Genomic DNA, 21,283 nt, shown 5'->3' with positions numbered 1-21,283 from the left:
TTATGGAAAGAAGTGTGGGTATCCATCATTTAGTGCATTTGGCAAAATAGGAATGAGGTAGTGTTTAACCAAGCAAAAGTTGATGCAAGCAAATCTTCTCTCTAGCTCAAGTGCAGTCATGAGCTTGGTTAAAAAACAAGGTTTCAATGGTGTATTTCTCTTTCTCAAATTGGGTTCAATGTCCAACTACTTGTATTAACATGGTAGCAAATCATTGATTTTTGTGTAGTTTGAGAGGTCAGTCATCTGTTCAAAATGATTGTCTAAGGAGGGTGACATTCGTTGTAGGGTTCTTAGAGAAGTTGTTTGGTATCTTTTTTGTTAAAGGGTTACAACACCCTTCTGTGTTCCATTTTTATTCCATTTATTGATTGTCGATTAAAAAAAACTATATTAGGTTGAGTTGAGTTTCATTTATAATTGAATTAAATCCAACTTAATCTAATTAACCAATTCACTTTTTGTACAAGTTGGGTAAAATTTATTATAACTCAAAATTCACTCTTATATAATTATATTATGGACAAATATATTGTATTATGTTTTTCTATTTATATTCTTAAATTAGTTTGAATAATTATCTTAAATTTTGATCAAATTGATCTAACTCAATCCAATAACTCCTCAATAATGAGTTGGGTTGAATTGAGTTTAATATTAAAAAAAAATACAAGAAATTAGCACAATTCGACCTAATATTTTTTTAATGGATTAGATAATGAGTTGATCCAAATTTTACTCAAACACAGTATGTGATCACCTAATAATTAATAATTATCTATGTTGTTGGTCTCTTAATTTATGTTCTTTTTCTCTTAAAAAAGTTTCACTATAGTCATACTTTTTTTAAAAGTTTTTTTTGTTTGTATTTTAGTTTCTTTTATTATGTTGAGTTTTTAATCTATTAAAACCCAATTGTTTGAAAATGCTATTTTTTTTTTAGTTTTTTACTACTGTAAAATAATGTTAGAATCTAAATTTAAATTTTCTATTTTATATGGAGTAAAAGTTGTGAAAGTTGAACAAATCATAAAAAAAAAGTCTATAATAGTTTATTATCTTTAAGGTTTTGTCAGAAAGTGGTTTCATGTTTTGACTAAAAAAAATATTTTTTTATGACATTTTCCTTCTAAAAACCTAATAATAACATGATTAATAATGACATGATGTAAGAGTTTAATCAATGAAAGAAGTTATCCATTGATATTATGTTTGTAATATAAAATAATAAACGTAATAAATCATAAAAAAAAATATTAAATGTAACATTATTATAGCCATAGATAATGGTATCTGAATTTGCTGTTCTCCATATTTCAATATTCATCCACAGGTACCCCCACGAATTGAAGTCTTAGACTATAATTGGACACAGATTTCAAATAAAAAAATTAAAATTAAAATTATTTGTTTTCTAGATAGTATAAACACTTATATGACACAGATCCTATAATTTTTAAAATATAAAATACGAAAATACGAAGTCACATCTATATTATATTATGAATTATAAAAATTTGATAATAAAAATTTATGTGTATAAATATATTTTATTTTAATTTTAATTTATTTATTTTAGCTCAAAAAAATTATTTTTTATTTTTTAATCATAATAAAAATCTATATAATAAATTTAAATTTTTAAAAAATTAATATATATATTTTTTTAAATTCTATTAAAATTATCATAAATATAATAAATATTTTAACATTACATATTTTAATACGTATTTTACTAGGTTCATGTCCCTGACAATGTTCGAGGATCATAGTTTGTTCTTCATTCAATGGTTCGATTGATGTGATTACGCACCAAATTTGAATCACTGAAGACTGTTCAGCACTTATCATAGTGGGCGCAGAATATTATTTTGTAGAATAACAATAAGCAGATGCGCCTTGGTGCCGAATGGGCCACAATTGAATCTATGGACTGACTCAGTCAATCTTTTATTAAGGTTTTCTTTTGTTCAATTTTGTGTTCAAAAATCTCTAGAGAAAACATCCTTTTAAAAAAAATCATTATTGACATAAAAAATTAGACTTAGATTTTTATTAATTATATTTGTAAAAATAAGTGTATTTGTATTTTTAAATATTTTTTATATAATATTATTATGTTAAAATTTAAAATAATTTTTTAATTATAATATTATTGTGTTAGAAAGAAAAATATAATATTATTTTATAATTTATTAATAATTAAATTTTTTTAATATATGACCATTACATTTTGTGTAAAGAATTGTCTAAATGTTTTATGTTTACATTTTTATCGAATTATAAAATCTCCATTATAGAATAAATAGAAAAGAATAAAATGATAAAGTTTTGGTATTTATAATTAAACAAGAAAAAAAAAGGTTTTTATTGTGGTTTCATATTCTTAAAATTTAAAAAAAATGATAAATATGTTTTTATTCTCCTTTTTTGTTCTTCATAATAAAAATTGTGTTTTCTAATTTTTTTCACATTCAAATTTATATTATAAAAATAAAATTGGAAAGAGAAATATGAAATATGTACACAATCTTTATATATTGTTATAGATAACTTAAAAAAAATCAATTTGAACGGTCACTAACAAAACTAACAAAGCATTCTAGTAGAGAGGAGAAAGGTATATTAAAGTGAAATACCTTTTTTATTAATAAAAAAAGTGAAACACCTTCTCTTACTTTTGTTTATTATCATGTGTTTGACAAAAGTAAATAACCAATTGTTTCTTAACAACAAAAAATAATTGTAGTGGTTAATGATGATGTTGATAGGGTTATTGTTTGGATTCACTTTAGGGTGTGTTTGGATTCACTCTGATATTTTTCCTCAGTGTTAGGAAATGTGTGAGAATTTGAGAGAGTGAAAGTGTGGAGATGTAAGAAGAAAATGGGAAGAAAGTGAGAGTGTTTGAATTGAGATATGTTAGAGTAGATGTCTCAAGAAAGTTTATGAGAGTTTAGGGTTTAAAAAATAAATCACATCATATATAAATAAATAAAAAATACTATTTTTTAATATTAAAAATCCTTGTAGATGAATGAGGGTAAATTCGAAAATAATACATGCTGATATGACTTTCCCTCTATATCTTTTCATTTTGAGGAGAGAGAATATTTACTCTTCATATGTATATCCTCTCCTCCTCTTTCATGCAAAACTCATTCACTGATTATTCAAAAGCTCTTTATATTAAAATATGAAATGAATCAATGTAATGTTTGAGTAATAAATACTTAGAAAAATGTAATAATGTGACATCAAGTTTAAATTCAGGTGGTCATTATGCTAAATGTGATATTGTTTTACATTTATAGTATTTTAATATCGAAATTACTCTTTTATATTTACTCAGCTGGTTCATTTATTTTTATGTTTTCCTTTCAAATCTATACATTTTTCTTAGAATTTTTTTTTTTACTTTCTTCAAGAATAGTTTATCTGCATTTGGAATATCTTTCTATTGTGTTAATTATAAGTGTCTTGTATAAAGCATATTTATTAGAATCAAAAGTGAAAAGTTAAACTTTCGACATTTAACTTAAATCAAAACACAAAATTTTCCACCTACGGATATTTAGTGCTTCAACTTAGGTTTTTACTTGTCCACGTTGAAAAAAAAGTCAACACCATGAATAAGTTTGTATATAATTTAGAAATGGTATAAAAATTATCAGAGAAGCACTAACAAGTGAGGTCTTTGGAGTAATCAATTTTGAAGATAAATTTGAAAGAATTTTATAGTGTAAACGACAAAAATAAATGTTCAATAGCCTTTTAAGTGAGATAATTTGGTTTAACTTAAATTAACGAGACTTTAATTAAGTGGCTTTTTAAATATTGAAAGGCCAGACCTTCTTGTGGTAAATATTGTAAGGCCAAATATTACCTTAAATAGATAGAACATTTATTAATTTTAAAGTTTAAATTTCATTTATTTATTTGATATTTATTTTTTTAATGCTTGAATTAACATTTTGTAAATCTTGACCCAATTTAATAGTTTATTTAGAATCATATCTTTGATTAAATGAACCACAAAGCTAGTTGAAAAAAAAATCCATTAACGGATTTAAATTCAATATTTTAAAACTGGCAACAACTAAACAATTTTAAGATGTGTTAATATTAATAAAATAATTTAATTCACATTATCATTATTATTAATAATACTATTAAATGCCTAAATTGAATAGTACAAAAGGGTTGTTATATTTAGATTTACATTATCATTATTATTACACATTTTCCTATTGGTTTAATTTAGGTTCAGCAAAAAAAATAAAAAATCCAAATGAAACTAATCCACTTAAATATTTCATAATCACTTTTCAATTTGGTCTCTTTCATTCAACTAATTTGTAGTGCTATATCACTATCACTTCCATGTTACTTAGGATGAGTGTTGAGTGGAAGATGTTGAAACATATACTCTTGTTGGACCACAGATTCTTTCAGTGTAGGTGCTTTGATATCTATCGACTATAAGAAGAACATCTCAATATTTTCAATCATTTTCACTTTTCTAGATTTCTTATTCAAACAGATGCACCAATCTATTCATAGCTACATTAGCTTCTGATTTTCTAAACAGATGCTTTGTTATGTTATGTTATATATATATAATATCAATTTTCTATTTCATATAGAAGCTGCAATTGCTACTATCATAGCATTATTTAACCCCATTTTTAGCTAAGGTAAAAATCAATAAATTTTTTTGAGATAAGGCATCCTCAGCTTAAAGCATTCTTAATCATATTATGATGCAACTTTAGAAATAGTATAAATGTTCTAAGTTGATTAACTTGTTTTTTATGATATATGTTAGATTTACAAGATATCATAGTTTATTCTTTTGAAATGGTCTTGATTTTCTCTTTTTATGTAATAGTGAGCTGGAATCTTTTTTATAATTTATTTAACGAATCTTATCTGACGAATAAGACAGTGTTGAAAGCAGCAAATTTTAGAAAATTTCATTCAACAAAAAATTATTTTTTGGTAGATAAAAATTTCGTTTACTAGCCAAGTTTTGCTTAACAAAATTTAAGGATTGTCTAGAAAAAACTTGATTGTTATTATTTGTGCATATGACTTAAATGGTTTTATTCTATATAGTGCTAATTTGTTTTAGTGCTGATTTGTTTTAATAATTATATGAATGTGTTTTAATCTATGTAGCACAGACATCCACACGGACACAGAGATATGTATATCATCTCTAAAATGTAGGACACAGGAACACGTATTTATACATTATATATTTATGAATTATATAATTTGATAATAAATTTTTTTTTCACAATTATGTTTCAAACTTTTTCAAAAGCAAAAAAATGTTTTTCATGGATGGTTCAAAATAATTTGTTCCTTATTTTTATACTCATATAAAAATTTATACAATAAATTTGAGTTTTAAAAAAAATATTATATATTCTTTTTTAAATTGTGTTAGAACCATACTAGAATTATCAGAAATACAATAAATATTTTTTAAATTGGAGATTTATCAGAAATACAATAAATATTTTTTAAATTGGATACTTCTCCAATACGTGTTCTACGAATGTAATGTTCAACGGTGTTTGAGTCTGATTCAACTTATGACAAACCTAGTGAAAATTGGGGATGTGAGTAATAAAATGATTCGTGAATTCTTGAATGTGATTATAGAGAAAAATGAGACATAAACATCTGCATAACTTCATATAATAATGTTACATCTGAATAACTACCAGCCCAATAATAACTGGTTTCATGCCATTTTCTTTCCATTTATATTCAGATATCTTAAAGGGAGCTATTGTTTATACCTGAAAAGCTTGTATTTTTTTATATTCTTGCTAATTCCACGAATGGAACCAACTGCGGCGACTACTGAAACAAGGAAGCACACAAAGCTCAATATCTGGAGCACACACCATTTCAATGATAATCTTTTGATCTGTTTCTGTTGAATGTGCATTTGTATGGGAAAAAAGACGATGAGAGGCCAAAACCCAATTGCTCCAAGAAGGGCTAGAAACTCATTGAAAAACGGCATGGCCATGGCAATAGTTGTGGCCACTGCCACGTATATTGTCCTCCAAATTAGCCTGAACAAGTTGAAGCTGAATGTTAAGGAGCCTATTTTTGTTGGGTATTCCTTGTTTATGAAATCTGAACGTGGCCACGCCAAGTTAGCACCCATCTCAATTATACGAAATAGTGGTTGAGCAAGCACCTGTTCCATTACATATTCGTTAACATATAGCGGATTGCGGATTACACAATAGATCAAACTCTAACTAGAATAGATCATAAATGACTCAGTAACATATTAAGAAGTTGACTTTTAACTTTGGAATGTAGTCTATGTGAGATATATAACAATATAACAGCAAGTTGCAAGTTGGGAACATTTATGTTTTAGTTAGTTGAATGATGAAAATTAACTTTTTTGTACCTTTGAAAACTCAAGAAAGGTCACAAGAAGAGAAATGGAACCTGATATGCTCCCACCATGTGGGTTACAATGAACACATTGCCAAGGGCAACCAACCAGAAGGGCTCGTAAAATCCAAAGCCAGTGAGGATGTTTCCTGGCGTGTGATCCCCGAAAGCAGCATAGCCAAGGCCACCACATAGCAGAAAAAGTAACGTCATTGCTGTGATTCCAAACACATTGGCCTTTTTCATCTGTTTGCATTCGGGTGGATATGACTTCAAAGTGTCCTATACAATAGTGCACAAATAATCAAATGAATATGCCACTCAACTCTATCTGTTTAACACTATGCAATAATGCAATTTACCATTATATCATAAACAACAGTTGCATACGAGCAAGCAAGTGCAATGTTTCCCAATGCACTGAAAACCCTCCATATTTTATCTGCTTCTGATAGTCCTGGCCCTACTTTGTTTCCAAATATACGGGTTGGTTCTCCTTTACCTGCTCACACAAACAGACTCCATTAAGATGCAGAGGAAACCTCCAAAAAAGAGATTGGTGCAAACCACTCTTGGAAATAGTGTTGGAAAAATATATATTGGTGAAAATAATACCTGAGACCACCACTGCAAGAGAAAGCCCACTTCCAATGAATGCATAACCAAAAGAGGTAATTGCAGCAACGGTTGAGATATATGTTAAGTTGTGGAAATTTGGGATTTGAGACAAAAAAATTTGCAACACTCCAAAACCAATCATATAGGGATTATTAGAAAACTTGCAATAAGCTCGGTGACCTCTTTTGTGAAAGCAAATGGCCTTCTTTATAGCCCTGTCAAATAAGAGGATTTAAGAGGATTGTGATTACAATTATGTACTCAATGAATGAGCAACACCAAAAAGTTAGCTTATCGATGTGATAACTTACTTACACCAAACTAGTAGACGAAGTTATAGTGTAGCCCACAGTAATCCCAGCAAGCTTCCCATACTGAATCAATCCACAAAACAAGTGCATTGTTCCACCTAATTATGAAGTTGAAATACGAAAATCAGAACATTTTGAAAGAGTCTAGAATTTACGTAGATGAGTATATAGTACACTTATGATACCAAGATATGCATGGACGGCCTGCATATAAGTATAGTTCCTCTTCCCATTGATTGGGTCAGGATATCTGTAACAATCAGCTATAAGATTGTAAGTGTAAATGGAAATGCATGCAAATATGATCATGGTGATTATGCCGGGTAACCATCCTAATTGGGCCATTGCCCATGCCAGAGCCAGCACTCCTGCTCCTACCACCACCGTTATTATGTGCGTGGTAGTGGTGAACACGTTCCCTGCAATTAACACCCAATCTTAGAGCTGAAGCTGGTGAAAGTGAAACTACAATAGAATAGAATATGGTTATTTAATGAAAAACAAATGTGAGTAGCATGAGCAAACTCAATCCAACATCTGAAACACCTATAAAAACAGAGTTCTTCTTCTCCAAAATCTTTGCTTTTCAAAAACAAAAGATGTTTCAAATGACAGAATCCCTTCAGCAAACATATAACTAGGAAATGAAAAGAGTTGTCTGCAGATTATATGCAAGGCTTATATAGGTCTAACTAGGAACAGGTGTCTTAAATTTGCTCATCCCGTTTGAAACTCATCCAACAAATAAGCTGAATTGAAAACAAAAATAGTATAAGCATTGATGTAAATAATGGAACCATACTATTACTAACCAGTTCTTTTGATTCTGCCATCATCATCCACTTCTGCACTTCTACAAACACTCTTACCAGCTTCAACTTCCATCAAAAGTTCCTTCCTTGAACCTCACAACTCACAATCTTACAAAATAATCTGATCTAAAAACACAGCACCCAAAAATGAACCATTAATGTTAAAAAAAGGATAATTCAAACCAAAAGATGTTACCAGTTTATATATGCATACCTGTTTGTTTCAAATCAGAATGCTCCGTTAAGTTTCTGCACTAAAATGTTTCTCTACTGTGTGAAATTCGAATGTTCCTCGCTTACTCGTTTTCTCTTATCTTAACAGCTTGCACTGCTTATATACGCGCTTCCCTACACCCTCATTCTTATTCTATTCTTATTTATTTATTCATGCTTTTTTGTATAGTAATAAGTGGAATCTGTAACTAGAATGCGGCACGGCAAAATCGTACACGTCTTATCAGTTCTCTGCTTCTGATTGATTTATTTCTCATCCCAGTTTACTTTTTTTGGCTCAATTCAACCTCAAATTCATGTACCAAAAAGATAAGATCTTACTTATGGTTAAAAGAATGACATATAAAAAGTAGTTTATCAGTGGGGTATCAATTACATTTTGGATTTCTCATGTTATTTTTAAAAGTAAATTTTTTATAATTTCAGAAACATGAAGTAATAGATTCCTAAAAGTTGCTTCTGGAACTAGCTGAGTAGTATCTTGTAGCATTAATATAATAGAAAAACACTATCAATGTTCCTTTTGGGCCTAACAATAGAAGTTGGGTGAAAATCAATACTACCTTCCTTGAAAATAAAATTATTCCAAAGTTGTATGAAGATTGAAACCTTTTCCCAAAGAAGACGCCCCTTCGAGTGGACTCGGATTCCTTGATGATTGAGAGAGTAGTTTGGTCACAATTGAATTGAAACAAAGTCATTTTGTTATATGCATTAAACCATAAAAAATTGCAAGAGAAATGATTGTTTTAATATTATGGGTGGTCCCATACTATAGGATAACTTAGGCATGAATGTTTATGTAGGTGTGAGATAGTAGTGGAGGTCCAGTGAGGTGTTAGTTTGTGACAAGTGGGGAGGAGTAGATCCTACAGTTTGTGTTCATAAGTGAGTTAAAATTGGACCTGTTGAAACAGTGTTCAATGGATATTTTTTTTATATGGTAACTGAGAAGAAAGTATTAAGAGGTGGACTTTAAGCCTAACTCAACCCCATAAAACCGGCTCATAGGGTTGAGGTTTGTACCTACTTATCGAAATGACTCTGATTCCATATTAAAAAGTAGACTTTAAACCTAACTCAACCCCATAAAATCAACTCATAGGATTGAGGTTTGCACTCACTTATATACAACGAAAGGCTCTTATCTCTAGTCAACATGAGATCTCCAAGAGAAAGTAAAAAACAAATGCGAAGACCTCAAATTCATTAGTAGAGACAGAAGGTTTGAGTTAACTTGAATAGCTTAGTACATAGGTTAGTAAATTCAAAATCCTACATGACAAAATTATTTTTTAATCAATTTCAAGTGTTTTTTTTGTCATATATGTACTGGAATGAGTTGAATAACTCGTCATGTAAGTATCATTCAAGAAAGTATAGATTTTGATCATAAATTTTTTTAGGTTCAGATTTAAAATTTGGTGGACTATGATATCATGTATAGATTCTGATTATAAAACTTCTTAGTCTCAAATTTAAGACATAATTGATTGTATGATGTTAGAGATCATATATAAGAATATCTAAATGAATGATCTCATCTTAAAAAATGTTAACACTAAATCTCATTAATGTCTCTCATAAGTATTTAAGAAAATTTAAGTAAAAAATAAAATGTTATAAAGATAATGTGACATTTAAAAATGAAAAAAACCTAAAAAAAAAGGAAAAAAAAAACAAGAAATGAACATAAAAGGAATAACATAGACCGGAAAGATATAAAAAAAAAATAACTAGATTGAAACCATTTAACATAAAGAAAAACATAATTGTTATGAAATTTGCTTGCTTTCTTCGTAATCAAATCATTTAACTTGCACCACTTTTACTTTCAAAAGCATGATTGTTGGAATATGTTATGGGGGAAGATTTGGGTGAGTGGGTTGTTTTGAGTGATGGCACATGTAATTTTAGCTATGTGTCATTTTCGTAGGCAATACTATCATTAGTACCATTGATTTGCCATATTGTGGGTATCCAACTCTTAGTGTCTATCTTTCGGCCAACCTTAGTTATTATTACCTAATTAACCAAAATATGGATGCAACTGTTGTAGCTTCTTAGGAAGACAAGAAGATTCAAAAATTGATGTTAATGTTTATTATATTATAAAATACAACATTGATGAAAATAAGAATAAAAAGAAAGATACAGATATGAGAATAAATATCTTTAATATTGTTATTTTAAAATCAAAATAAATATTCTCAATATATATTAGTACACTCATTTTAGGTCTATCTAACTAAAGAAAAAAAAAATCAATCAATAAATAATAAAACAAAATAAAATTTATTCACCCCTATAAAAAAATAATTAATAATTAGAAAAGACACCATTAATATTAGATTCTTCTATAAATTTTTATATGAAGTGATAACGATAATTTCTTTTCGATCTTTAAAAGATTTATTAACAATTTAAAATGTTGTAAAAAATTAGTCTATTAATATTTATTGAACTAAACAATAATTAAAATAATGTGCGATTAACACATTTTAAATAACAATAACACAACATAAAGTTAAATACTTTCAAATATCTTCATTCCCACGTGTGAAGTTGGAAAACATAACTAGAAATTAGAAAGCATGAACAATAGTTACATATATATATATAGTAAAAGTGAGGAACATTATTATTAGGAGGAGAAGCAAAGGATGTTGGTGGAGCAATTTATGTGGTCACTATGAAATGTTTGTCTTTGAACCTCGATTTGTGAACTGCACTGCACTAGTGGTGGTGGGAATTTTTCTGTCAGTGATTATAACAATGAATATAACAACACAATTGAGCGAAAAAACCACAGTAATGTTGAGAAAGAAAAGTCTAGTAATGACAATGACTGTTCTGGAACTAAAGGACCATCTTTGTTTGCAGATTGTCCTATACCACATGGTGGTTAGAAGAAGCCTAATAATTTGCCCTCAGTTTCCGAGTCTCGTACTCGTATCGGATACCAACACTCATATGACACTTGTAAGATACGTATGGTGAAGTGTTCAATTCAAAAAATATTTGTTAGATTTCTAATAATTTTAGTATAGTTCAAACACAATTTAAAAAAGGAAAATACATTAATTTTCTAAAAATTTAAATTTTATTGTATAAATTATTATTATGATTATAAAAATAAGAAACAAATCCTTGTGAGTCAGTCATGACTGTTCCAAAAAATAATCTGAAACATACCTATGCACATAAATCTTTATTGTCAATTTATATTTCATAATTATATAATATATAAATTCGTGTTCTCGTGTCCTACATTTCAGAGATTTTATGTATCTTCGTGTGCATAGTGTACCATTTTCGTTTTAATTTTCTTTTATTTTCTTTTCTTTTTATATGTTACAGCGCATGTACGTACACATTATAAAAAAAATATCGTTAATGGTTATAGATTACATGCAAATATGTTAGTTTGGTTTGCATTGAGTTTTGAGAATGAAGCAACCTCTAAATTGTGTTTCCAAAACTAGTGATTAACATGGTGTACCTAAAAGAGTTAAGAAAGAGCTTTTACTAAAAGATTGATGAACAAGAAAAGGAAAAAACGAATCTAAAAAAGGTGATAAAATAACTCCATGATCAACATTTTTTAATTGAATGGGATTTATCACAAAGAATAGTTGGATTCCAAAGAATAAGTCAGAGGAACAATAATTAGGTTTATTCAAAGTTTTTTTAAGTAAGTTTAAAATTCCTAATAACTTGACAGGGTCCCACAAGTTAACTGTGGTAACTAACTTTTAAAGCTACAGTTATTAGATAAAGAAGGCTCAACTAAGCCTAACAAAGGCCCGACTGATAGAATAATGCAAAATATAGACTTTTGCTTCCTGCACCTCGTTATTACTACCTATACCTTCATGTTAACAGCAAAAAGACTAAAAATACTTTTTTTTCTTTGCACCACGCTGACATCGCCACTACAACCATTGTGTCTTCTTCTTCTATGATGCACTTTTAATTCAGAAAGGGAAAATGAATATTTAGGTAGTATTCAGAAAAATATTTCAAATATTTAAAAAAAATTGTTACAGAAACTTTTTCTTCGAAATCTTCTTCTAGAAAGTTTGTTATGAAAGATTTCCAAAATAAATAATCTGGAAGTAACTATTAAAATTTATGGGGTGCAGATAGTAATTATGGAGATGCAGTTAGAAAAGGCCGAAATCCAACTGAGGTCCAAAATTACACATTTTAGTTATATATAAACATACATATATACTAAAGATGAACTTAATTAAGTGAATGTTTTTAAGTTTATTTCTAATTAAATAAATTAAAAATAATATTTTTATATATTACATTACTTCAGTCAATTATTAAAAATGTTAATCATTTTAGTTACGATAATATGTTACATATTTATATCTTTTAAATAATACATAAATTTTAATCTTATAAATATATTACTTTTTATTTTAATATTAATTACAAGGAAAACATAATATAAATTTGTTTGATCTATCTCTCTAACTAGTTAAATTGACAAGTTGAACAGTCAAGTCCAACCATTTTAATAATCATAATATCACTCTTCTTGTAATGACTTATAATAAAAAACAATTACTTACTGATATAAATATATTAGTAAATAAAAATATAATTTAAATATTTTTTTAACTAAAATTGATATTAAACTTTATCTTCAGCTCTTACATTTCTCATTTTATCATTTTCCATATATTTTTTCCAAAATTAACTATTAATAATAAAAAATAATATTACACTACAATACACATTATATTTCAGAGAAAAACAAGTCCAGTTTTGGGGAAACTTAGTACCTAATTAGAGTTAGGGTTTATGCGAATGGGTCGACCTACCTGTCACCGAATGTTCTTGCTGAAGTTAGTTAATTAGTTAACTAATTAATAATTTCAATAATTTTTGTTGGTTTGCATCTGAATCCTGATTTTGTTTGCTCTCCCATTTGTTTACAACAATGGTCTCGCAGCTGTGAAGTACGAACGCATGGAAACTACTGTCGCCAAGGTTGTACAAATCAATTTGACGTCGTTTACCACTCAATTTCAGATTTTGATCATATATGCAACATGTTTCTGATTTTGATGGTTTGCAGGCCAAAAAGATGAGTGGTACAGCTTGGAAAGGAGGATTTTTAATTCTAATTCATGCAGGAGTCAATTTATTTGCTTGCCCTGTATGTAAGTTTACCTATTTCTGTGGCTTCTTTTCAAAGAATAGATGATTTTTAAAACAGGGATCAATCTATTAAGGATTCTTCTTTTCTGTAGTTTATACATTTCATTTTGTGAAACTTTGTGTTGTTAACTGAGCTTTTTCCTGTATGATATATTAACTAGCATGAAAACATTACTGTGTCTTCTGCACCTTATATGAGCTATCATGCCTTGTTATTTAGTTTCTTTGAGATTTTGGCTTGATGCTGTGTTCCTTTCATTCAACTGCTAATTTCTAATGTCAAAATGCGTTAACTAGAAACAGTTAAATGTACACCTCTTTTTTCCACCTGGGCCTTGAGAATGAACATAACCATTTTTGTTTTTTCATTTAGCTTGATTGCTGGGATTGACCTGTTGTTTTACATTATAACTTGTTTTAGGGAACCCAATGTGCTGCAAGACGTGCTGCTAGTTTTGTGAGAGGAGATGATGTGCTTCACAAGTTGTTTACCGAACTGGCAGTAATAAACTTGATATTATTTGTGTCGTCAGTTTATGGTAGTAAAGTTGTAACACTGAGCAGACATTATATTGTGTAGGGATAGAGCTGGAAGATGCACCAGATTGCTTCGGACCCGTATTCAAGTGGGTGATGCTGCACCGATGGCTTATATGGAGTGAGTAGATTGCTGCTTACTCTTTGGTACATCAGTTTATGTTACTTTAGGTTATGATATTTGGGTAACACCGCCTGATTTCACTAAAGAAGTTGTTTTTTATTTCAATGTTCCAGATTGCTTAGAATGAGGAGGTTTATATTTTGTATTAAAAAAGTTACATGCTTTAAAACAGGTTTATTGACAGAGAAATGAGCTTAGGCAGTCAAAGCCACCAACTCCTCAGCCACCACAGAGAGCAGCCCTTGATCCGCGTTCTCTTCTCAGCAGGCAATTTGCACCACCTAAAGAGGAAAAATCTGGTTCTGATTTGTGATTCATTCGAATGTAATCCCCTGTCATTCTTGTATGCATAATTATGGGATAACAATAACGTGTGGCTTCTTTTATTCTTTGCTTTTGAATAATAAAAGTTTCCATTTCTCTCTAATGGACAAGTAATTACTGCTTTTAACGCAGTCCCATACTAAGAAAAAGGACTTGGTAGGAGAGACAAAATACGAGAGCCAATATCAAAGTAAGGATGAGTAAGACAGAATCATAAACTATTAACTGGCCTTGCTTGGTTTCAATAAAGACATGATTAGGAGAAATTAGTGTATCTTTATTATCATAAATCATGAAGTGATTAAGAATATCATCTAATATCATTTCTGTCGATCTCTACATAGTATATATTTAAGTTTTTCAACTTACACACTTATACTACTACAAATATGAACTGACACACCAACAGAACCCTTCTCCCCTGGAAATGAACCAACAATCAGCAACCAAATCCCCTCAACAACCAATTACAATGGCGATGGTTCCTGTGGGTCACCCCTCCCATAGTCCCTACTGGCCTGCATGATGTGAAACTTTTAGAGTTTGAATACCAACTTTGCATGGTCCTAGAGTTGGAATCGGCTTGAGAAAAAGATGGAGGCTGCTGTGAAACCTCTAGTCTGAGTCCAATGCATCGGACAACTTTGTTGGTCTTGATGGAAACTTGTTTCTAGAGTTGGATCGGAGGCCATGAGTTAATTTGGATGAAGAATTAGCTCTAGCTACCATGTAATATTGGAAACTTTGTGTAGTCAAGAGAATTTCTGACAAATAGATATTATGTGTTTTAAGGCTGAAAATGTTTATTTTGATAGATTGATAAGCCAACAATACAAAGATGTCTATAAACGAAGAGAATATGGCCATCACCACACTGTTACAATAGCAAAGCCTAAGAATATATGCAATTATTTTAACTAACACTAATATAGGCTAACCGAATTACATTAATTTGCCCATTGTACCAGTAGTTGACCCATACATACAGATTAGTATGTACACTGATAAAAATACAGAAAAACATAAAAGCTTAACCCACAATCACGAGGGATTGTAAACTCTCTTACATTGGAATTTCTATGGGAAATGATACTGGACATCAAAATAAATTGCACATATATTACACTTATTTGTTTGAGTTGTAAAATGATGTATAGACACCCTATTTAATACCTTAAATGGAGAATATAAAAGAGACAGTAGTTAAGTAATATGATGTGATCATTAGGAAAAAGAAATAAAGTGAAAAATATAAATAATACGAAGCTATATGAGCTATATACAAATATCGTTTAGTCTGAGCAGCTCTCCTTCATTAACTGAATAATAACATAAAAGAGACAAGTCAAATAATTAAATACTAGTATGTAGATAATGGAAAGAAGTATAATTATTGGTTAAATAATTAATAGTAAAAATAGATGAATAACAAATAATAATTAATGGCTCTACATGCATATATATATATATATATATATATATATATATATATATATATATATTGTGTGTGTGTGTTTGTATGTAATAAAATGAAATAGCATCACTAGAAAATGACACTAAAAGTGATTGATACCTGAAAGTAAGTCTGGAGCTTCTTCTTCAAAGTCGTATACTCTGCATTGATCTGTTGGAAAGTCCTGAAGCATCTGAAAAGGGTATTCTCATCATTCATAACAGTAGCAATAATCAGTTAAATCCAAAAACATAACAGAGGTTAAAACTGATCTCTTGGTTACATGCACGTTAACATTTTTATTACAAAATTAAATAAATAGATCAATGTATTAAAATATTTTATATAGCTGTATAAAAATTATAATATTGTGAAAAGTCATCGCAGATAATAGTAGCTGAATGAAGGAGGTAAAAATATTGCTGAATGAGTTACCCCTCAAAGTTTTCTGCTGCGCAGTATTCACTGAATCTGCTACATTCAGTCTTCACCTTTTTTGCTCCAATGCTGTCAATAAATTGAGAGCTTTAAGGTTCTTTTTTCAAGTTTAAAACATAGGAGAGAAATAATGATGTCCCAATCCATGAATTAAGAAAAAGTCTCCAAACTCAAAGGCATGTCACACTTAATTGCAGTTTAGTAAAACTAATATATATATATATATATATATATATATATATATATCTTAAATAAGAAAACAGCATTAATTAAGGAAAAACAGAAATTGTGTTCTTAAATTATAATAATGAGAAGCATTAACTTCACCTTGAGCAACTACCCTTGAATTGATGCATGTAATCATCTAGCTTGGTGAAATTTGGAGGGTTACTCATCCTGTGTATATGCACTAGATGAGTCATAGCTAAGAGAAGAGAAAAGTAATGTAATAATTGGAGTGATTTTCCACTCACAGTCCTCTTTCTATGTTGAAGATCAGTCTTACAGAGTCACTGTAGAAAAGGGTCACAATTTCTTCAACAAAATTGGGATTAACATCGTCTTGCAAATCTTCTAATTCAATGAATTGTTCATCAAGGAACCCCTGCAACAACATTAATTAATGAAAGAAAAAAAAACATGTGCTGAGAAAATTTTAACTGATAGACTCAAGTTAAACCTAATTAAAGAACATAAAAAGAATAAACAGATATGTTTTATTTAATCCTTTTCATGTCCATTTTTCGTACCCATTTTGTAATATGTATTTTGTAACAGTACTTAATTAGTAATCTTAGTGTAATATAGTTAACACAATTTATATATCATTATATTATATGTAAATTATTAAATATTTCTTTTAGTCTTTTTATAAGAACCTTTTTAAAGTTGCTAAAAAAAACTTTTAAAGTTAACCTAATTTTATATTCTTTTTACAAAATGTATTCAAATTGTCTGTTGCAATAGTAATTTTTATTTAATAAAATTTATAAAAAAAAATCTTTATGGTATGAATGTATATATATATACTATACTATTTAGGTAGCTTATATTTTTATTGACTCGGTTCACTGAGAATTTAAATTACAGGTGAAAAATCTAAAGGTATAATCTATGTTTACGTTTTTTTATTTAAAAGGCAATTTGAATTGTTAAGGGACACAAAACTGAATAAATTAATAATTTAATTAGAAGAGCATTTTAAATATGATTTTAAAGGCTTACTTAAAAACCAATCATTAGTTTTATCATATATGTGAAATTATGTTCCAATAATAATGTAAAAAATGCATTATTAGTTAATTGATTCTGATTAAATTCAACATTTTGAAAAAATAATTTAAAAATTAAAACGAATTTTTTCTAGTTTTTGCCAATCAATAAAAAAGTGTCAGACATAATTTTTTAACAAAATTCAAACACATTATTATTATTATTATTATTGGTTAAAACTTAGTTAATATACTCTAAAATTATTAAGGTGAGAAATTCATTTCATTTTATAATCTCTAATTACTTTTAGCTAACAATAAAAGGTGTTATAAGAAAATAAATATAAAAATAAAAAGTGATTTAAAAAGTAATGCTAGTTAATAATGATTCGTTTGTCTCCTAAAAAAATACATATAAATAATTTATTTTAATAGTTTTCTTAATATTTAGAAAGTGTAAAGTTTGGACTATAAATAAAAATCAAACTTTACATTATAGTTTTGTGAAAGAAAAAACATATTTAACACAACAAAATAATAAATATAAAAAAGAAAAATAAGTGGAAAGTTAAAGACCTCCTGAAAGAGTGAAGTTCGTAGGAAGAGTGCTTGTTGTCTCAACTTAGTCTTGTCCATGTCTCCTTTTCTTGAGACCGATCAAAGTTTTCAACACAAAATCAAATCAAACCAAGAAAAAAAGAAGAAGGATATGGATTTTCACTTGTTCCAATGGCTATCTACAACAATGTGAACTAATATTTATAGCATTGGAATGTATCTAATGTGATGATTGGAAGGGAAAAAAAAATCAGAGAATATTATTTACAAATAATCTTTCCTCTCTTGAAAGCAACTAATATTCATTTGTTTCCTCTTCTAAATTGACCACTATAAAGTAGAAGAGGGCAAAATAAATATAATATATTCATGCCATTAAAGTTTTAAGTAATTATCAAAATTAATTGGATACTTTATTTGATGGAAGTGTAAAACTTCTTTGTTTTTTCTCCAAAAATACTATCATTTTGTTATTATTATAATCTTTAGTCGACAAAAGAAAAATTGTAGCATAAAATGTAAATTTCAAATCTCGTAAAATTAGCTTTTTTTTTTGTTAGTGAAATATTAGTATGTTTTTATCAATGGGTCATTAAAAAGTTTGTGATTATTTAAAAATTATTCATGGTATAGGTAAATATAATATAGTAAACGAATTACCTCTCTTAAATGACATGTTATAAAATGAAAATAATTCTATAAAACAGTTTTATATTATAGTAAAAATTAGCAGTATAAAACAATATGAGAGTGAAGTAAAAGCAAAAAATGGGGAATCTTATAGTACAGATGTAGAATGAGATATTTTGATTCATTATTTGATTGATGAAAATAGAAATAAGAGTAAAGAAAGAATATATAAAAGAGAGGATGAAGAAGGCCCACTATATTTTATCTGTCTCTTAATTAGAATATGTATAGCTAAATCACAACCACACTTTAGTTCCTTAGTTATCTCAAATATCAAACCCTACCATACCATTTTCATCTTTACTTCAAACATTTTCATAGGATTCAAATCACAGTTTTCTTACATTATCATCATATTTCATATTAAAATATGTATTTTTTTTAGTAAAAAATAAGGTTGTTTCGACCACATATTCAATAGTCTCTTATAGTTTAGGAGTTGAGATTAATGACACTTTATATACACTTTACTTTCTTAACCTTTCGAGGTCTCTTACAAACGGATTTTATACTTCAAGATGGACCATATACCAGATATGTTTATTGATCATAACTATTTCAACAAATTTAAGTCAAAATATTGTTGTCATCTGTCAAAATCGAATCCAAACGAGATTTCAAAGATTAATTCTCGTTTCCTTAATTAATCCTTAAATAGGAAATACTCTGATTGACCTTAGTGATATTGAATGAACTTGATATCATAACAAAATGTATTTTATTTTTTAATTTTCATTAAATTTTCATCTAATTTTCTAATTTTATCAAACTATTATGTAAGTTTTTTTTTTCTGTCATGTTAATGTATGTACTAATAAAAGTTAATGCAGTTTGTCAGGTTCGCCATAAAAATTGTAAGCTTTTGAAATATAGAAATTCTTAATAAGAAGAAGATCCACTTGCATATGTCTTATTTCATTAAGTGTAGTTGTTAAGAACCGAACTAATGTTCTTAATAACAAACTTTTAAATTTTGTTACCAATTTTATGATTCATTAATTCTATAAGTATATTTGGAAACTCTCTTCTTTTATGTTTAGTTTATACGTTTATAGGTTGAAGAGCTATTTGCATAAGCAAAAATATGTAAGCAAACATGAATTTCATGATTTGTTTTTCCTAAGAAAAGTATGGAAAGGAAAGTTATATGCAGACACAACATGATCTACTGCATTGTATATTAATCAATTATGTTATGTTATTTTTTACTATAACTGAAGTGTAAATTAATTTTATAATTAGTTATGAGATTACATAATCAACTATAAGAACTACATATTTGATTATGGATATTTTTCTTGTTTATTATATTATAATAATAAATAATAACTAAAAATTAATATTGAAGACAATAAATAATACTAATTATTAATAAAAAAAATCATCTCAATTTTCATATATTTTACTTTTTTAATTCAAAATAATTTCATCCTCTACTATTTTTCTTCCTCTTTATTTTATTTTTCTATTTCTTAGTTTCCACTCTCTAACTATAATTAACATTGAGACAAAATGATATTCACATGTTTATGAGCTTGACTCAAACTTTTTTCACATATGTAAATATATTATTTCGATTTTTTATTTTATTTTTTGTGTTAAAAGTAATCTTACTACAATAAAAAAAATAAAATTTACAAATATATTTTTTTTAACAGAAAACAAGTATTAATATATTTGTGATTTTTTTCACCAAAATATGTTACTAAATTCCTTATTTTTATAATACTGTCAATCAATTTGTGTCTCCATTGAACATCATGTCTAATTTTCTTAAATATACTGACAAAAACTGTCAAACATTTTTTTTTTCATTACGAGAGCATGTACTTTGCTTGCAACTTCTTACTAAGAGAAATCATTTTAATGTATAGACAAAAAGTAGACATACTGACTGAAGATAATTTGGAAAATTAAAATTATTTATTTAAAAACATCTTTTAATGATATTAAGTTAAATGGTATCTTCAAAATAAACACTTTTGGTGCTTCAAACTTTATTTAAACCATTTTTTTTTTATAAATCGCTGTTTAAACTGCTTAGATAACCGAAAGTTATACATTTTAGAATTAGAAGACTAAAAATTAAAAAAAAATTAAAATACCAAAACTTAATTTTAAATATTTAGAGGATAACAACATCGTATATACTTTAATATAAAAAGTAGAAAAAATAATCTAGTATTCTAGATTTCAAGAGAGAGAGTTGTGATTTGTTTTAAAGATAAAAATAAATCAAACTATATATTATTATAGAATACAAATGGAGGATATTGTAATATTTTTTTAAAAGGGGAATATAATTCACTCTTAATAAATATAAAAATTAATTTAAAAACTTAAAACTCAAAGTTAGTTTTATA

The 21,283-nt window shown here is 27.8% G+C and overlaps 3 protein-coding genes across 19 annotated transcripts; 1 reads left to right on the top strand and 2 right to left on the bottom strand.

Moving 5' to 3' along the window:
* Positions 1-5,680: 5,680 nt before the first annotated feature.
* On the bottom strand, positions 5,681-9,181 carry LOC137822962 (amino acid permease 8-like). Of its 5 annotated transcripts, none has more exons than XM_068628011.1 (8): positions 9,017-9,181; positions 8,174-8,294; positions 7,547-7,780; positions 7,366-7,459; positions 7,048-7,265; positions 6,795-6,934; positions 6,487-6,714; positions 5,681-6,223 (listed from the first exon to the last, which is right to left on the bottom strand). In XM_068628011.1, exons 2-8 carry the CDS (start codon positions 8,244-8,246, stop codon positions 5,801-5,803), a joined length of 1,410 nt encoding a protein of 469 aa, XP_068484112.1. In that variant the 5' UTR covers positions 8,247-8,294; positions 9,017-9,181; the 3' UTR covers positions 5,681-5,800. The 5 variants fall into 5 exon arrangements, with proteins under 5 accessions (XP_068484112.1, XP_068484113.1, XP_068484111.1 ...); XM_068628012.1 differs by having other exon boundaries at positions 8,971-9,130; XM_068628010.1 differs by having other exon boundaries at positions 8,388-9,086.
* Positions 9,182-13,150: 3,969 nt separating this feature from the next.
* LOC137822961 (uncharacterized) lies at positions 13,151-14,673 on the top strand. 12 transcript variants are annotated; one of them, XR_011083032.1, is made up of 6 exons: positions 13,151-13,269; positions 13,377-13,414; positions 13,503-13,587; positions 14,007-14,087; positions 14,166-14,243; positions 14,419-14,673. XR_011083032.1 is itself a non-coding variant. In XM_068628002.1 (6 exons), the coding sequence occupies exons 2-6, from the start codon at positions 13,394-13,396 to the stop codon at positions 14,597-14,599; spliced, it is 423 nt and encodes a 140-aa protein (XP_068484103.1). In that variant the 5' UTR covers positions 13,160-13,269; positions 13,377-13,393; the 3' UTR covers positions 14,600-14,673. The 12 variants fall into 12 exon arrangements, 6 of the variants coding, with proteins under 6 accessions (XP_068484103.1, XP_068484106.1, XP_068484107.1 ...); XR_011083036.1 differs by having other exon boundaries at positions 13,160-13,269; positions 13,503-13,583; positions 14,007-14,068; positions 14,150-14,243; XR_011083034.1 differs by having other exon boundaries at positions 13,160-13,269; positions 13,503-13,583.
* Positions 14,674-15,355: 682 nt separating this feature from the next.
* Positions 15,356-18,398, bottom strand: LOC137822960 (histidine-containing phosphotransfer protein 4-like). Of its 2 annotated transcripts, XM_068628001.1 has the most exons (6): positions 18,249-18,398; positions 16,935-17,065; positions 16,789-16,857; positions 16,459-16,530; positions 16,144-16,216; positions 15,356-15,889 (listed from the first exon to the last, which is right to left on the bottom strand). In XM_068628001.1, the coding sequence occupies exons 1-6, from the start codon at positions 18,306-18,308 to the stop codon at positions 15,863-15,865; spliced, it is 432 nt and encodes a 143-aa protein (XP_068484102.1). In that variant the 5' UTR covers positions 18,309-18,398; the 3' UTR covers positions 15,356-15,862. The 2 variants fall into 2 exon arrangements, with proteins under 2 accessions (XP_068484102.1, XP_068484101.1); XM_068628000.1 differs by lacking the exon at positions 15,356-15,889 and having other exon boundaries at positions 16,020-16,216.
* Between the last annotated feature and the right edge of the window lie 2,885 nt (positions 18,399-21,283).

The sequence above is a fragment of the Phaseolus vulgaris genome, chromosome 9 (assembly GCF_000499845.2).
Source record: "Phaseolus vulgaris cultivar G19833 chromosome 9, P. vulgaris v2.0, whole genome shotgun sequence".
In the NCBI taxonomy this organism is placed as follows: domain Eukaryota; kingdom Viridiplantae; phylum Streptophyta; class Magnoliopsida; order Fabales; family Fabaceae; genus Phaseolus; species Phaseolus vulgaris.
The sequence above is the reverse complement of the archived record's forward strand: the minus strand, read 5'-3'. Positions and strand labels throughout refer to the sequence as shown.

Excerpts from the sequence above, each read along its gene's own strand:
- LOC137822962 (XM_068628011.1), bottom strand. The coding sequence starts at position 8,246 with ATGGAAGTTGAAGCTGGTAAGAGTGTTTGTAGAAGTGCAGAAGTGGAT. Across the intron at positions 7,781-8,173 it reads TGGCAGAATCAAAAGAACTG|GGAACGTGTTCACCACTACC; the intron begins GTTAGTAATAGT and ends TGTTAATTGCAG. Across the intron at positions 6,224-6,486 it reads ACATGGTGGGAGCATATCAG|GTGCTTGCTCAACCACTATT; the intron begins GTTCCATTTCTC and ends GTAATGGAACAG.
- LOC137822961 (XM_068628002.1), top strand. The coding sequence starts at position 13,394 with ATGGAAACTACTGTCGCCAAG. Across the intron at positions 13,415-13,502 it reads TGGAAACTACTGTCGCCAAG|GCCAAAAAGATGAGTGGTAC; the intron begins GTTGTACAAATC and ends GATGGTTTGCAG. Across the intron at positions 14,244-14,418 it reads GCACCGATGGCTTATATGGA|GTTTATTGACAGAGAAATGA; the intron begins GTGAGTAGATTG and ends GCTTTAAAACAG.
- LOC137822960 (XM_068628000.1), bottom strand. The coding sequence starts at position 18,308 with ATGGACAAGACTAAGTTGAGACAACAAGCACTCTTCCTACGAACTTCA. Across the intron at positions 16,858-16,934 it reads TTCAACATAGAAAGAGGACT|GATGAGTAACCCTCCAAATT; the intron begins GTGAGTGGAAAA and ends GCATATACACAG. Across the intron at positions 16,217-16,458 it reads GCAGCAGAAAACTTTGAGGG|ATGCTTCAGGACTTTCCAAC; the intron begins GTAACTCATTCA and ends TACCCTTTTCAG.